Genomic DNA, 15,039 nt, shown 5'->3' with positions numbered 1-15,039 from the left:
CGATTTGGCTGAATGTAGAAAAAATAAAAAAGACATGCAGCCGCTATAATTTTATGTAATCCGCCAATAAATACTCTGAGTTTTTTACTGAATTTTGTCATTGAGCCTGCAGGTCAAAAACAAGTTTTGAGTCATAAATACCCTTAATACTACAATAAGGGGGTTGGTAGAGTTTGTCAAGTAGTTTTTCGTTTAATCCGTTTCCATGAACTACCTGAAACCACAATATTCGCACAGTTGGAAAATGGTTGCGGGAGTAGGATTTGAACCTACGACCTTCAGGTTATGAGCCTGACGAGCTACCGAGCTGCTCCATCCCGCGTCGTTGCTTATTTAGTTATTATATATACAATAATAGAAAATAAAAGAATAAAATTGCGTCACAGTCACATGTCGGTATGTTTGCTAACTTTCTTTGACATAATAGTTAGTTATATACGTCATAACCTACGTAATGAAAAATATAACTTGATACTATGGTTTCCTGTATGTCAGTGTGTAGGGATTTTAACCTATTTTTCCCTAAGTTTTGAACCAAGCTGCATTTTCACTATATCTATTTTTCTTTTGCTTTCACCCATACTAATTCTGATTGCAATATTATATAGAAAGTACGCAATATTATGCATTGCTTTAATTGCAGTGCTCATAGGGTTTACAGCCAGTAAATTAAGAACAGCTTTAGTAGATACTCAAATTCTTGATAAAGAGAGATATGTAAAAAATATCGTTGCCATAGTGAAGGACATTAATGACAGGGGCTCATACAAACAATTTCTGCTTTCTGTCTCTACTATCTCAAAATCCTCTCCTGTCATCCCAGCACCCCCTTTTGTCATCCCAGTACTTGATACTGGGATCCAGAAAAAAAAGATATGGATTCCAGCGTTACGCGCTGGAATGACACCGTATAGAGCTCTAGATAACATCAGAATATCAGTTAGAACCAAAGTGGAAAAAGGCATTAAAATAGGCGATCAAGTAAAATTATCAGCAAAACTCTTCCCTCTAAAGATTGCGCCCTCGGAGCATGCATATGATTTTGCAAGAATAGCATATTATCAGAAAATAAGTGCAACAGGTTTTGCAACAAGCAAAATAGCTTTGCACAAAAAGGCTGAAGCAAGAAAATTTCAAGAATATATAGAATCTTTCCGTCAATACATTTATGAAAACCTGCAGCAAAATATTAAAAAACCACATGCAGACATAATTTCTGCATTACTAATCGGCAAAAAGGACGGAATAGACCAAAAAATTATGGATGCGATAAGAGATTCAGGTATAGCACATTTGTTTGCCATATCTGGTTTGCATTTATCATTCGTTGCTGGTCTGTTTTTTATAGTGTTTCGTAATTTATTCGCAATATCTGAAACTTTGACTCTTAAGTATAATACCAAGAAAATATCTGCATTCCTTACTATCTTGCCAACCACGTTTTATTTGTTGATTACCGGTATGCAAATTTCTGCTCAGCGTGCCTACATCATGGTGATTTTAGTACTCGTTGCAATAATGATAGAGAGAAAATATCGAGGGTTAATAGCAATTGCGTTTGCTGCTGCAGTGATACTCTCAGTAGAACCAGAAGCAATTTTAAAGCCAGGCTTTCAGATGTCATTTTCTGCGGTTTTGGCACTGGTTGCCAGTTATCAAATTAATGCTAATAAATTGTTCAAAATAAAAATAATGAAATATTTTGTGTCGATAATGATCAGCTCAGTAATAGCAAGTTTAGCAACTGTTCCGTACACGATATACAATTTTAATTATTTTTCAATTAGTGGCATTATCACAAATTTAGTTGCTATACCAATAGTTACATTAATTATTATTCCACTTGGAATAATTTATGTCTTATTGATTCCTTTAGGTATTGAATGGATTATAGCGCCATTTATAGAGCGCCCAATTGACAGTATCTTGTATATAACAAATGCAATCGCTAGTCTTCAGTATTTGGTTATTCCCATTCGTACTTTTCCTACCTCATCAATTATTATCATAACACTTGGTTTATTGTGGCTGTGCTTGTGGGAAAGAAATTGGCGTTTCTTCGGAATTTTCTTTATTGTACTAGGTATTTGCTTTAGCACCGCATATAAAACCCCCGACATCCTAATAAATGCTGATAATGTTGCTGCAAAGGAGAGTAATAACTTACTATATTCTCTCACCAGAAAAAATAGGAACTTTGTTGTCAAAACATGGGCGAAACAAAATGGGCAGAACCAAATTTTGAATCATACAAAATATAGCAATCCAGATAAAAGACTAAAGTGCAACGATTATGGCTGTATATATAATAAAGGAAATAATAAATCAGTACTGCTTGCTTATAAAAAAGAAGATATTTCAGAAAATTGTGATAAAGTTGATTTAATAATTCAATTAAGTGAATTCGACTATTCAGTTTGTAATACTAGAACTATTAAATACACCAATCTAAAAACATATGGCACACATTCAATTTGGTTAACAAATCGTTACGTAAAGATTAATAAAGTGCGCTCTAATAGGCCTTGGCACATGTTGAAAAATTAAGAAACTTGATTGTAAGGTTTGGTTAATGTATACCTAAATAAATTAAAACTAGAAAAATGTTATGGTTACAGACACTAAAGATCCTTTCAAAGACTATTTTGATTTTTTAGGATTTAGAAAACTTTCTGACCAGCCCAGTAGAATTTTGAGCTCTATAAGAAAGTATTCTGGTACTATATCGATAGCAATACCATTGCTGCTCTTATAGCATTTACTACCTTTTCTATTCAGCCTGTTATAGTAAGTATTGCTGGATTTGCGTTCACGCCAGCACCTCTTGCCTTTATTCCTCTTGCAGTTCTCTTATTTACTGCTGTTATAAACTTTATAAATACACAAAAAATAAAAGAGAATGAGATAGATAAAAAAGTAGGAAACTATCAAGTTGATGCACAGTACAGCCAGATTGTTCAAGAAGCCGAAAAAATTGAAATTGTAACAAATTTAGATCGTAAGAGGAAAAAGCTTTCAATAGTTTTACCAATTTCTAAGACGCAGAGAGAAATACTAGAAGATATAAAAGCAGAAAATAGAAATAGGATTTTCTTGTTTACTGGATCATATGTATTTGGTGCTATTATAGTAATTTCAGCAATATCACAATCCATTAATGCTCCAATAACATTAATATCTTTATTAGTCGTTGTTCTTGTATGCATCATATCAACACTTAGCAATCTAATAAGTAACAGCGTAGATCATGAAAATCATACTATTAGAAACCACAGTACTTTAGGTCTTCTACTTCCATACTGGTCTGGAAAGGGCATGGTTGTATCAGTAATAGAAAATAAGCTTGGTAAAAAGGAAAATGAACTAATATCTCTAATGAAAGAACTGCTTAGTCCGTTTTGCGACTCATTTGGCAGTAACCTTAAAAAAGCTTGCGATTTACTTGATAATAGTCTTTTAAAGCCTGCAAATATTGACATTAAAGAAACGCTTAATGATATAAGAGGTGATTTAAAAGTTTTACTCAATAATTTAGAAGAGATTATAGAGCAAGATGTAGATAAAGTGAAAAAGAACGCTAATACAGAGATAACTACGTGCTTGAAAGGCATTAGTAAAAGTATAGGTGAGTCATTGAAAGAGATACGTACTGAATTGAAAGAAAAACTTAACCAACTTCAGCCTTCAGGAATAGGAAATTATCTTGTTAAATTTGTGCCAACTACAAGCAACAGACAAGCTGGTAATACTGGAGATTCTCATGATCAAAATCACTCTTTGGAAAGTGATGATGATGAGGAGTTCTTTGATTGTTTTGCGCTTACTGAGGAAAATAAAAAAGAAATAATTCAAGAAGTACGTAAAATAATAAATGACGTGGTACGGAATAAGCTTGAGCCGATACAAGAACAGCTTGCAACGTTGCAAGCAAGCGGCAGTCCTGATAGCGCTTTAGGATCTGAAGATGTAGATAATATTGACCAATTTCCATTAACATTAGAAGATACAGTAAAAGCACGACGTAAAACAGTAAGAAATTTGGCACTAGAAGAAGAAAACAATAGGCTGATAAAAAAAGAGCAGAAGTTAACACAAAGAAAACCTGAACAAGAAAAAACAGATGAATGGAAAGAAAAAATCAACGGCAAAGCAAGTGACTTTCTATATTATTTATTAGAATCTATTAAGCTAGAAGAAAAAGGTGATAAAGGAGAAAAGATTGGTGAAGCAACATTACGGAATTTTGATAACAAGATAATAATTCACTGGAAAGATGGCTCTCAAACAACTTGCCATACTAAAAAACAAGGTGATCTTCCTAGTACAAAAGTTGATTTCGTAAATCAAAATATTCAAGCAGCATGGGAAATGGCGCGGGGTAAACCACTATAGATCACTCAGTAATAACCTTAAGTGTTAATAATGATAAAGAGAAATTAAGGTTAGACACCTATATAGCTGAAAAATGCAACATATCACGCAGTAAAGCTCAAAGATTGATACAAAATGAGCAGGTGAAATTACTTGGCACACCGATAATTAATAATGACTACATAGTAAAACCAGATGAAGAGTATGTGGTGCATCTTGTTCAACCTGACATATCCACATCAATTGAGCCTAATTATGACATAAAACTTGATATCGTCTATGAAGGTGAGGACATTATAGTTCTGAGTAAACAGAGTGGATTAACAGTGCACCCTGGTGCTGGAACAAACAATGATACGCTCTTGAACGCAGTTATCGCTCGCCTTGATGTAAGACTAGGAATTGTTCATAGACTCGATAAAGATACTAGTGGACTTATGGTAATTGCAAAAAATGAGGAAGCCCATAGTTTTTTGTCTGAATTGTTATCAAATCGTAAAGTAAAGCGGGAATACTTAGCAGTAGTTTGGGGAACATTATCTTCCCAGCAGGGAACTATAGAAACTAACATTGCTCCCAAACGCGGTAATAAAGAAATGATGTGTGTTACAAAAACAACCGGAAAATTAGCAATCACTCATTACTCAGTAGAGAAAGTTATAGGACAAGCAAGCTTGGTTAAATGCACTTTAGAAACAGGTAGAACGCACCAAATTCGAGTCCACATGAGCCACATAGGACATTCTATAGTTGGTGATCAAGTTTACGGAAAAAATAGTAGTAAAAGCACAAAATATGCTAAAAACTCTAGTTTTATTCGTAATTTCAATAGGCAAGCACTGCATGCTTATACACTTGGCTTATACCACCCAAAAAGTAATAAATACATGGAATTTGTCTCTGATTTACCGCAAGATATAAAAACTTTAATTGGTGAGTTTGAAAATATACCTAAGAAAGGTTTACCTGATTTTTGAAGTATAAAATCAATGGCATCACTGCTGGTATATATCTTTGGCTGAAATAAATTAAGATTTACTGCAGCTACAATAAGTACTCTTATTATCGCATTTTGGTGTTAAGTCAGGATAGAACGTAAGTATAGCATCATTCTTTCTTACAAACACTGATTGATAATTGTCATCTTCCATTTTATATAGGCACATTCCATCTTTTCCTAATTCCTTGAACGCCTTAGTTGCAGAAATTAAAATATCATCGGCATGAAGGTTATATGCGTATCCATTTGGGCATTTAACTTTCACTTCCCCATCCTTACCCAAATATTTCATTCCAAATGTATAAACTGGTGGCTTAATATCTGATTTATTGCATAGGGACTTGTCATTCCAAATTGCACCTGCCCATTTATCTTCTTGAGCTTCAACGTATCTACCTACAAAATGCATACCACCTAATTTATTGTTTGGCTCACCACAAAAAATATGTCCAAACCCTATAGTTTCTTTTTCACTTCCACTATTTGTAAACCAAATGTTAGTCAGTTCATCTTTAAATAACTCCAAATCCGCATCTGGTGTGACAATTTGACGATCAAGCTTATCATATATTCCTTTCACTACTTCTTGATGCTGCGGACAATCAAGTAAAATTTTGAAATCTTCTTTATCTGGATGTGCTCCCCAATCTCCACAAACTTTCAACACTCCTCTATCGAAGTCAGTTAATTCTGGAAACGGTGGTATATAACCTGGTTGTGAACTGAAAAATGGTTCAAAATTGACCTTAACATTTTCTTCCACATAGCCGATGTGAAAATAATGATCCTTAATATAAAAAACAAATCCTATTATTGGTATTATTAAACACAAAATTAGTTTAACTGTCTTCGACATAATCATGTTCACAAAAAAGCTAGCTTATAAGAAACAATTTAAAAAAGTTTTAATTGTTGGGTGCATTTTGTAGAGCAGCAACTCCCGGCATTTCATCGCCGCTTAACCAATCTAAAAATGCCCCTCCACCAGTGGAAACATATGTAAAATCCTTATCGGTAAGGCCTGCAGCACTTATTGCAGATAGACTATCGCCTCCCCCTACTACACTAGTTAATTTTCCTTTGTGCGTTAAGTCACTTACGACTTTCATTACCCCTATTGTACCACTTGCAAAAGCTGAATGTTCAAAAACACCAATAGGTCCATTCCACAGCAGAGTCTTACTGCTTTCTATTATACTGCTTATTGTACTCAAAGTTTGTGGTCCGATATCCAAAATTATATCACCGTCCAAAATGGACTCAGTTCTTCTTGAAATACTAGTGCTGTAATCAGAGTTTACTGCAACCAGAACGTCTTCTGGCACAACTATTTTGCAATTGTTTTTATTTGCTGTTTCAATAATATTATGTAGAAGGTCGTCAACACCATTTTGAAAGAAAGATTTCCCTATATTTACTTTGCTAAATGACAAAAAATTATTAGCAATTGCACCTCCGAGAACTAGGTAATCAACCTTTTCTGTTAGCTTTATAAGCATTTTTATCTTAGTTGACATTTTGGCTCCCCCAACTATCGCAGTAATAGGTTTAGCTTTAAACGATATAGCTTTTTCAAGATACTTTAGCTCATCTTGCAAGCAAAATCCTGCATAGGAAGGTAAAAATTCTGTAATGCGCGAAATAGAAGCGTGAGCTCTGTGAGAGCAAGAAAATGCATCATTTACATATATATCCGCTAGAGATGCTAGTTGTTTGGCAAAATTTGAGTTACTTTGCTCTTCCTCTTTATAAAATCTTAGATTCTCTAGTAATATTATATCTCTTGCATCCATAGCACTCACTGCTTTTTGCACTTTTTCACCAACGCAATCATCAATGAATTTCACTTGTTTATTTAGTAACTGCGATAAAGTGTCAATTACATTTTTTAGCGACAGATTATTGTCTCTGGCCTTTGGGCGTCCGAAATGCGATATAATAATAATCTTTGCACTTGCATTCACTAAATACTCAATAGTAGGCAATGCTCTCAAAATACGAGTGACGTCACGAATTTCTCCATCTTTTATAGGAACATTGAAGTCAACTCTGAGTAAGACGGTTTTATTGTGAAGATCACAATTTTCTATACTAGGTATATCCATTGTAAAACTAAAGCTATAAAGCCACTATACAGCAGTTTGACCCAAAGTAAAGTTTTAAGTTTACGAACGTTTAAGGAAATTTGCATCCAGATGGTGTCAGCTACTTTCATCTGCCACCTGCAAATTGCAATGTTCGTACAGTTATGTGTCACACTACTTGGATGACACCGTTGAAAGAAATGAACCGCCTTTTCAAAATTGTTTTGAATAGAGGAATAACATTCACAAGTAAAATTTCATATTACTATTTTTTAATTTATGTATTATAATAAGCTTAATCTATAAGAAAAACAAAGTTGGAAAAGTTGGAAGAACTAAGCAAAAACTGGGTGATAAGAACGGGAAGATTTTTATCTTCATTGTTTTTTTTACTGTTGATTGCGCTATCAATACGTAGTTTTTTATTCGAGCCATTTCATATACCTTCTGGTTCAATGAAAAGCACCCTACTTGAAGGGGACTACATTTTTGCTAGTAAATATTCATACGGTTACAGTAAACACTCATTTCCATTTTCTCCAAACGTTTTTAGCGGCAGGATTTTTTATACCCCTCCAAAGCATGGCGACATAGTAGTTTTCAAACCCACGAGAAATGACAGCATCAGGTTTGTTAAGCGAGTAATAGGAACACCAGGTGACAAAGTGCAAATGATAGAGGGAGAATTATACCTAAATGATCAGAAAGTAGAACGAAGGCAAATTGAAAGTTTTGTTGATTATGAGTCAAATCGTAACATACCAAGATATATAGAAACGCTTTTAAGTGGCAAGGAACATGAGATTTTGATAGATAACGTCTCCAATAAGCTATCATATAATACTCCAGTTTATTATGTACCTAACGATCAATTTTTTGTTATGGGGGACAATAGAAATAATTCTTTGGATAGCAGGTTTCCTGAAGTTGGTTTTGTACCAATGGAAAATATCATTGGGCGTGTAAGCATAGTTGGCTTATCATTTAAATTAGGAAAGGTCGATTGGTTACCATTTAATTTCAGACTACCTGTTGCTCTGAGATTAAATAGAGTATTGCACAAGGTTGTGTAAGCTTTTTTTACCTATTTGTTAATTCACACAACTCTAAAGAAGAACTTTCTAACTCAGCGATAGCATTATTAATGTTGTCTAAGTCATTGCCTTGTAAAGCGTTTTTTGCGTTTTGTAATAGGTTTTTCAACTTTTGATCAGTGGAAACATTTTCAACTAGATGTATAAGCTTGTTACCGTTAATTTTAGCCTCTGCAAGGGAACGAGCCTTCATATCTTCATCAAAGCTGTTTATTGACTGGTTAACCATATTTTGAACATCAGCTTCACTCAAGCCAAAATTTGAATTTACTTCAACTGTCTGCTCAATTCCAGTAGCTTTTTCTCTTGCAGTAACAGTCAAGATTCCGTCAACATTAACTGTAAATTCTATTTCAATTCTTGCAGAACCTGCAGGCAGTGGCGGTATACCTTTTAGTTCAAACTGCGCTAGAGATTTGTTATCCTCTATCATTTCACGTTCTCCCTGACAAACGTGAATTTTCATTGCTGGTTGCCCATCAACATAAGTTGTAAACTCTTTTATCTCTGAAACTGGTAGTGGCGTATTTCTTGGTATGATTTTTTCAACTATGCCTCCCATAGTTTCTATACCAAGTGATAAGGGTAGAACATCAAGGAGAACAGAATGAGCCTGCAAAGCTGCTCCAATGACCACTGCTTTATCTGGATCTGCATCACTTAGTACTTTATTTCCAAAGAGCTTGACTAGTGAATTTTGAACCAATGGTGTTCTAGTTGCACCACCAACTAAAATTACTCCTTTTATATCATCAATTTTAAGATCTATATCGTTTACAGTACGAGTGACTATATTGATAGTCCTGTTAACTAAAGGACTTATTGCCTGTTCAAATTCTTCTCTGGTGATTTCACATTCAAACGGCTTGCCGTTAATGTTAAAGCCAAAAGTGCCTGATGCATTTTCACTTAAGTATTCTTTCGCGGTACGGATATTGCAGGTTCCAGCGTTATGTATTGGAATGACATTAAGGTGTGTTGTCGACTCCTTGCTTAAACCTACTTTTTCTCTGTACTTATCAAGTACAATCGAACTTAGTAGGTGATCAAAATCATCACCGCCGAGTTTGGTATCACCACCAACCGCAAGGACTTGAAACACTCCTTGATGTAATTTCAATATTGAAATATCAAATGTTCCTCCACCAAGGTCATAAACTGCATATATTCCACTGTTATTGTTCTTTTCAATGGAATAAGAAAGCACTGCAGCGGTTGGCTCGTTAACGAGGCGAAGAACTTCTATGCCAGCTAATTTTGCTGCATATTTAGTTGCGTTACGTGCTGAATCGTCAAAGTAAGCTGGCACAGTAATTACTGCTTTTTTCACTTTTATCCCTGTGGATTTTTTTACCCTCTCGCATAAAGCTTTTAATATCTCAGCAGAAATCTCAACAGGAGTAAGATACTTCTCCTCTGAGCATTTTACTCTAATAACTTTTTCACTTTCGTTATCTATTTCAAAATTGAGGCCTTCTTTATTTAATTCTTCAACACTTTCACCCATTAAACGCTTTATTGAGTAGATTGCATTTTGACCGACGTCACAGCCAGTTTTCAATGTATTATTTTCATACGAAATAACAGAAGGCAGTAGCTCTCTTCCCTGCTCATCTTTAAATATCTCCACGTTGCCAGCTTTATTTACCATGGCAATTAAAGAATTGGTGGTACCAAGATCTATACCAAAAACTACTTCACTTGAATTTGGTTCAGAAATTTGAATTGGCTGCATTTTTCTTCACCTCCTCAAATGACTTATATAAATATTTCAATCTTAAGACTTGTGTAGCAGCTCCATCAAAATTCTTTACAGCAAAAGTGTTAACTAGGTTTTTAACGCAATCTTTTATTTTTTCATCAACCATCCTACTTGCAAATTGTAGATCATCGCAGTCCAGCAAATATTCTCTTATTTCCATTGATTCATTTAATATTTCAGAATTTGGATGATCCTTTGGGCTTTCCACACCAAAAAGATTCAACAAATGCTTGGCACGTTCTAGTGGTGACTTTAGCACTTGATAAGCTTTGTTAATATTAATTATATTTTTAGATTGTCCTTCGTTTATATCAGTCCTGCTTAGCTCAATATATTTTTTCTCTAACTCATCAAAGCTGATATTGAAAGTTGGTTCAATTTCAAACAATGTAAAATAGCTGCTAGACATGAAAACTCTCTCCACAACCACACTTTCCTTTTTCATTGGGATTTTTGAAAACAAAACCCGATGAAAATTTTTCTTCTACATAATCCATTTCAGAGCCAAGAATAAACATGACGGATTTCGGATCGATCAACACTTTAACTTTTTGGTCATCACTGCAGTTTTCCTCAATTATCGACTCTAAAGGACGAGTATCATACGCATATTCAATATCATATTTTAAACCAGAACATCCTTTTTGTTTAATTAGCACTCTTATTCCTATCGCTTCTTCCGGTTTCTCAAGGTTAGTATGCTTCTTTTGGTCCAATAAATACCTTATCCTCTCCACTGCATTTGCAGTTATAGTGATAAGTTTTTTATTCTTTTTTACAGTTTCACCTCCGCCTACTTCTTGATATTCACTCATGCCTTAGTTCTCAATGTCCACCTTTACTTTGTTTGCTTTGATAATCATGAATAGCAGCCTTTATAGCATCTTCAGCAAGCACCGAGCAGTGTATCTTCACTGGAGGTAAAGACAACTCTTCCACTATTTGAGTATTCTTTATCTGTGTTACATCTTCAATAGCTTTTCCTTTAATCATCTCTGTTAACAAAGAACTTGAAGCAATGGCAGAACCGCAACCAAAAGTTTTAAATTTTGCATCTTCAATAACACCTTTGTCATTGACCTTTATCTGCAATTTCATTACATCACCGCACGATGGTGCACCAACTAAACCAGTACCAACATTTGGATCATTTTTATCCAGAGAGCCAACATTCCTTGGATTTTCGTAATGATCTAAAATTTTCTCATTATAACTCATAAAATTACCTATAAACCACTGCCTTGTATTATAACATATTTAGGTTAAAAACTAAAGTAAAATATACTAGCAAACGGTATATTTTACTCACAAAATACCCGCAAAGTGAGTGCATTTTACTTTACAAATACATATAGTGCGTGTCATTCTCTATATTGTAATTAAGTTTATGATCTAAAAAGGAGTATTCCCTTGAGTTTATTTGGTAATCTTTATAAAGGCTTGTTGAAAACTTCTTCGCGCTTTAGCGATGGAGTAAAGAGTATTTTTTCTGGCAAAAAAAAATTAGATCAGTCGCTTTTAGATGAGCTAGAAGAATTGCTAATTAGCATGGATATTGGTCATAAAACTTCCAAGTTGATTATTGACAGGCTCACAAGCATCAAGTTTGACAAGGAAGTTGAACATAACATTATCACACAGCAGTTAATGAACGAAATAGAAGCTATATTAAACCCTGTTGTACAACCGTTAATTTTAAATAAAAAACCACATATAATAATGGTATGTGGAGTAAACGGTAACGGTAAAACCACAACTATAGGTAAGCTCGCATATAAATATAAGGAGATGGGAAAATCCGTTATGCTTGTTGCGTGCGACACATTTAGAGCTGCTGCTAGTGAGCAGTTAAATATTTGGGCAGAACGCTCTGGTTGTTCTATCGTTACTGGAGAATACGGTAGCGACTCTGCAAGTGTGGCATATAGAGCTGTAAGTCAAGCTATAAAAGATAACGTTGATGTTGTTCTAATTGACACAGCAGGAAGGCTGCAAAATAATGTGAACCTTATGGAGGAATTATCAAAAATATATAGAACGATAAAGAAATTGGATGACACTGCCCCTCATGATGTTATTTTAGTTCTTGACGCAACTACCGGCCAAAATGCTTATAGCCAATTAGAGGCATTTAGTAAGATGGTCAATGTTACCGGGCTAATCGTAACAAAGTTAGATGGCACTGCTAAGGGCGGAGTGGTAATTGGCCTTGCAGAAGCTTATAAGGTAAAGTTACATGCTATAGGAATTGGCGAAAGTATAGAGGACTTAAAGGAGTTTACTAGTAAAGAGTTTGCTGAAGCATTATTTAATCGTAATTAAAAATGTTTCTCAACTCTCTTATACGGCCAAGTTTTATTATTTCAATATCGTGAGAAGAATAATTACCATTTTAAGTGGTGTCATTCCAGTCTGGAATCCAGATACGATTTCATCATATAAATCTTTCCATTCTTGATTTGTTTTTTCAATTAAGCCTATTTTCCATTTTCTCTTCCAGCTTTTTAGAAGCTTTTCTTTGCTAATTGCTAAATTTATGTCTTGAAACTCCTCAAAATAGACTAATTTACTAACATTGTACTTTTACGTAAGGCCAGAAATGGCTTTACTTTTGTGCTCCCAAATTCGTTTAATTAAATTTGACGTTATGCCTGTATACAGAGTTCCGTTTCTTTCACTTGCAAGTATATAAACATAGTAACTTTTCATGTGTGGTAAATAAATTTCCTGGATTCCAGACTGGAATGACATCGTCCTGATAGACAAATCACAATGTTTGTATAGCACGCTCTTTGCCCCAATATCTGCACATTTCCCTGCTATTTAACTGTGATTAAAGATATCTTTTAATTCCCTTACGTGACTAAGCTTGATTATCTCAATATCATGAGAAGAGTAATTACCATTTTTAGGCATAATTGCTTTTTTGAATCCTAACTTTTGTGCTTCTTTTAGTCTGAGATCAGCATGCGAGACATTCCTAATTTCTCCTGAAAGTGCAACTTCACCGCAGATTATTGAAGAAGTTGGCAGCGGTAAATTTACTACACTTGAAATAAGGGAAGCAGCAACAGCAAGATCAGCCGATGGTTCCTGTATTTTGAGTCCCCCGGCAATGTTTAGGTATACCTCTTTATCATGCAAAAACATTTTACAACGAGCATTTAGCACCGCAATGATCATAGCTAATCGATTAATATCCCACCCAACTACTGCCCTTCTTGGGGTTGCCATATTAGTCCCTGCTATTAATGCTTGCACTTCCATTAAAATTGGTCTTGAACCTTCAATTCCTGCAAATACGGCGCTACCAACTACTTCTCTGTCATGAGCCATCAGAAACAATGATGATGGGTTATCAATAGGCACTAGTCCTGCTTCAGACATCTCAAAAACACCAATTTCATTTGCAGGGCCAAATCTATTTTTAATAGTGCGTAAAATGCGATATTGATTGCTATTTTCACCTTCAAAATATAATACCGTATCCACCATATGCTCCAAAGTTTTAGGTCCAGCTATTTGTCCATCCTTAGTTATATGACCAACTATTAAAAGAGAAATACCATATTGTTTCGCAAGAATGGTTAATTCATGAGCGCAAGTACGAACCTGAGTTACAGTCCCTGGTGCTGATGTAATTCTGCTATCATACATTGTTTGTATAGAGTCAATTACTAAAAATTTAATACTTTTGTTTTCCTTTATCGTTGCTACTACATCAGTTAAAGACACTGTAGATAAGAGCTTAATTTTAGGTTCATTTATCTCAAGACGCTTTGCTCTGAGACTCACTTGCTCTAAAGATTCCTCGCCAGATACATAAAGACATTCAAAAGAGGAAAGTTGCACAACGTTAGCTGCAATTCTAAGCAAAAGGGTAGACTTTCCAATACCAGGTTCGCCTCCAATTAAAATGCTAGCACCTTGAACGATACCCCCACCAAAAACTCTATCTAATTCTTCTATTCCTGTTAGAAAACGACTTGGAGTGATAATTTCGCTACCCGATAACGTCTTTATTAAAATTGGCGCAGATATGCTCTTTTTGCACGTTTTTACTGCTATTTCTTCAACAACTGTATCCCAATTGTCACACGCAATACACTTCCCTACCCACCTACCAGTGCTATGACCACAGGATTGACATACATATACAGTTTTCATCAGAGCCAAAATTATTTTGTTATAATTGTAATAAAAATCAGCTGAATAGGCGAGGTGAATCTATAGCTAACCGAAGAAAGGTTTCCCTACGTCATACTGCGATTAATTCCACAACTGTACAAACGTTGTAGTTTGGGCCACCAGTGGGGTGTCATCCCAGTGCCCAGACACTGGAATCCAGGAAACTTACCAAGTAAATGTACAATAAGAACTAGATTCAAGACTGGAATGACACCCTACTTAACCGTCATACCGCGATTCATTCGCGGTATCTCATCCACTAACACATAGCGGAATGACGAAGTTATCGTCATGCCACCGCGAACCGTCATACCGCCGCAGCGCTAACAAGAGATCCCGCTAACACGTAGCGGGATGACAGCAATCCTACGTCATACCGTGATTTATTCACGGTATCTCTTAGCCGCTAACACATAGCGGAATGACAAAGTTATCGTCATGCCACCGCGAACCGTCATACCGCGATTCATTCGCGGTATCTCTTAGCATAGATCCCGCTGCGGGATGACGAGCTTATAACAAGTAGCGGGATGACGGTTG

The 15,039-nt window shown here is 35.2% G+C and overlaps 6 protein-coding genes and 1 non-coding gene across 7 annotated transcripts; 2 read left to right on the top strand and 5 right to left on the bottom strand.

Annotated features, from left to right (window-relative positions):
• Positions 1-248: 248 nt before the first annotated feature.
• Positions 249-322, bottom strand: Trnam-cau. Its single transcript has one exon. It is a non-coding gene; the product is annotated as a tRNA-Met (tRNA).
• Positions 323-900: 578 nt separating this feature from the next.
• LOC105557536 lies at positions 901-5,348 on the top strand. The gene is made up of 4 exons (XM_012004794.1): positions 901-1,282; positions 2,756-3,784; positions 3,857-4,378; positions 4,432-5,348. Exons 1-4 carry the CDS (start codon positions 901-903, stop codon positions 5,346-5,348), a joined length of 2,850 nt encoding a protein of 949 aa, XP_011860184.1.
• A 928-nt stretch (positions 5,349-6,276) lies between these two features.
• LOC105557535 (phosphoglycerate kinase, cytosolic-like) lies at positions 6,277-7,476 on the bottom strand. The gene has a single exon (XM_012004793.1). The coding sequence runs from the start codon at positions 7,474-7,476 to the stop codon at positions 6,277-6,279; it is 1,200 nt and encodes a 399-aa protein (XP_011860183.1).
• Positions 7,477-8,535: 1,059 nt separating this feature from the next.
• On the bottom strand, positions 8,536-10,284 carry LOC105557534 (chaperone protein dnaK-like). Its single transcript, XM_012004792.1, has one exon. It carries the CDS (start codon positions 10,282-10,284, stop codon positions 8,536-8,538), a length of 1,749 nt encoding a protein of 582 aa, XP_011860182.1.
• A 304-nt stretch (positions 10,285-10,588) lies between these two features.
• On the bottom strand, positions 10,589-11,546 carry LOC105557531 (iron sulfur cluster assembly protein 1-like). Its single transcript, XM_012004789.1, has 2 exons — positions 11,182-11,546; positions 10,589-10,895 (listed from the first exon to the last, which is right to left on the bottom strand). Exons 1-2 carry the CDS (start codon positions 11,527-11,529, stop codon positions 10,713-10,715), a joined length of 531 nt encoding a protein of 176 aa, XP_011860179.1. The 5' UTR covers positions 11,530-11,546; the 3' UTR covers positions 10,589-10,712.
• A 313-nt stretch (positions 11,547-11,859) lies between these two features.
• Positions 11,860-12,633, top strand: LOC105557533 (cell division protein FtsY homolog, chloroplastic-like). The gene has a single exon (XM_012004791.1). It carries the CDS (start codon positions 11,860-11,862, stop codon positions 12,631-12,633), a length of 774 nt encoding a protein of 257 aa, XP_011860181.1.
• A 501-nt stretch (positions 12,634-13,134) lies between these two features.
• Positions 13,135-14,478, bottom strand: LOC105557532. Its single transcript, XM_012004790.1, has one exon. It carries the CDS (start codon positions 14,476-14,478, stop codon positions 13,135-13,137), a length of 1,344 nt encoding a protein of 447 aa, XP_011860180.1.
• Positions 14,479-15,039: the final 561 nt, after the last annotated feature.

This window comes from Vollenhovia emeryi, unplaced genomic scaffold (genome assembly GCF_000949405.1).
Source record: "Vollenhovia emeryi isolate VEMERY1.0 unplaced genomic scaffold, V.emery_V1.0 DF939460.1, whole genome shotgun sequence".
Classification (NCBI taxonomy): Eukaryota; Metazoa; Arthropoda; class Insecta; order Hymenoptera; family Formicidae; genus Vollenhovia; species Vollenhovia emeryi.
Note: the sequence above shows the minus strand (reverse complement) of the source record. Positions and strands in the feature narration are given on the sequence as shown.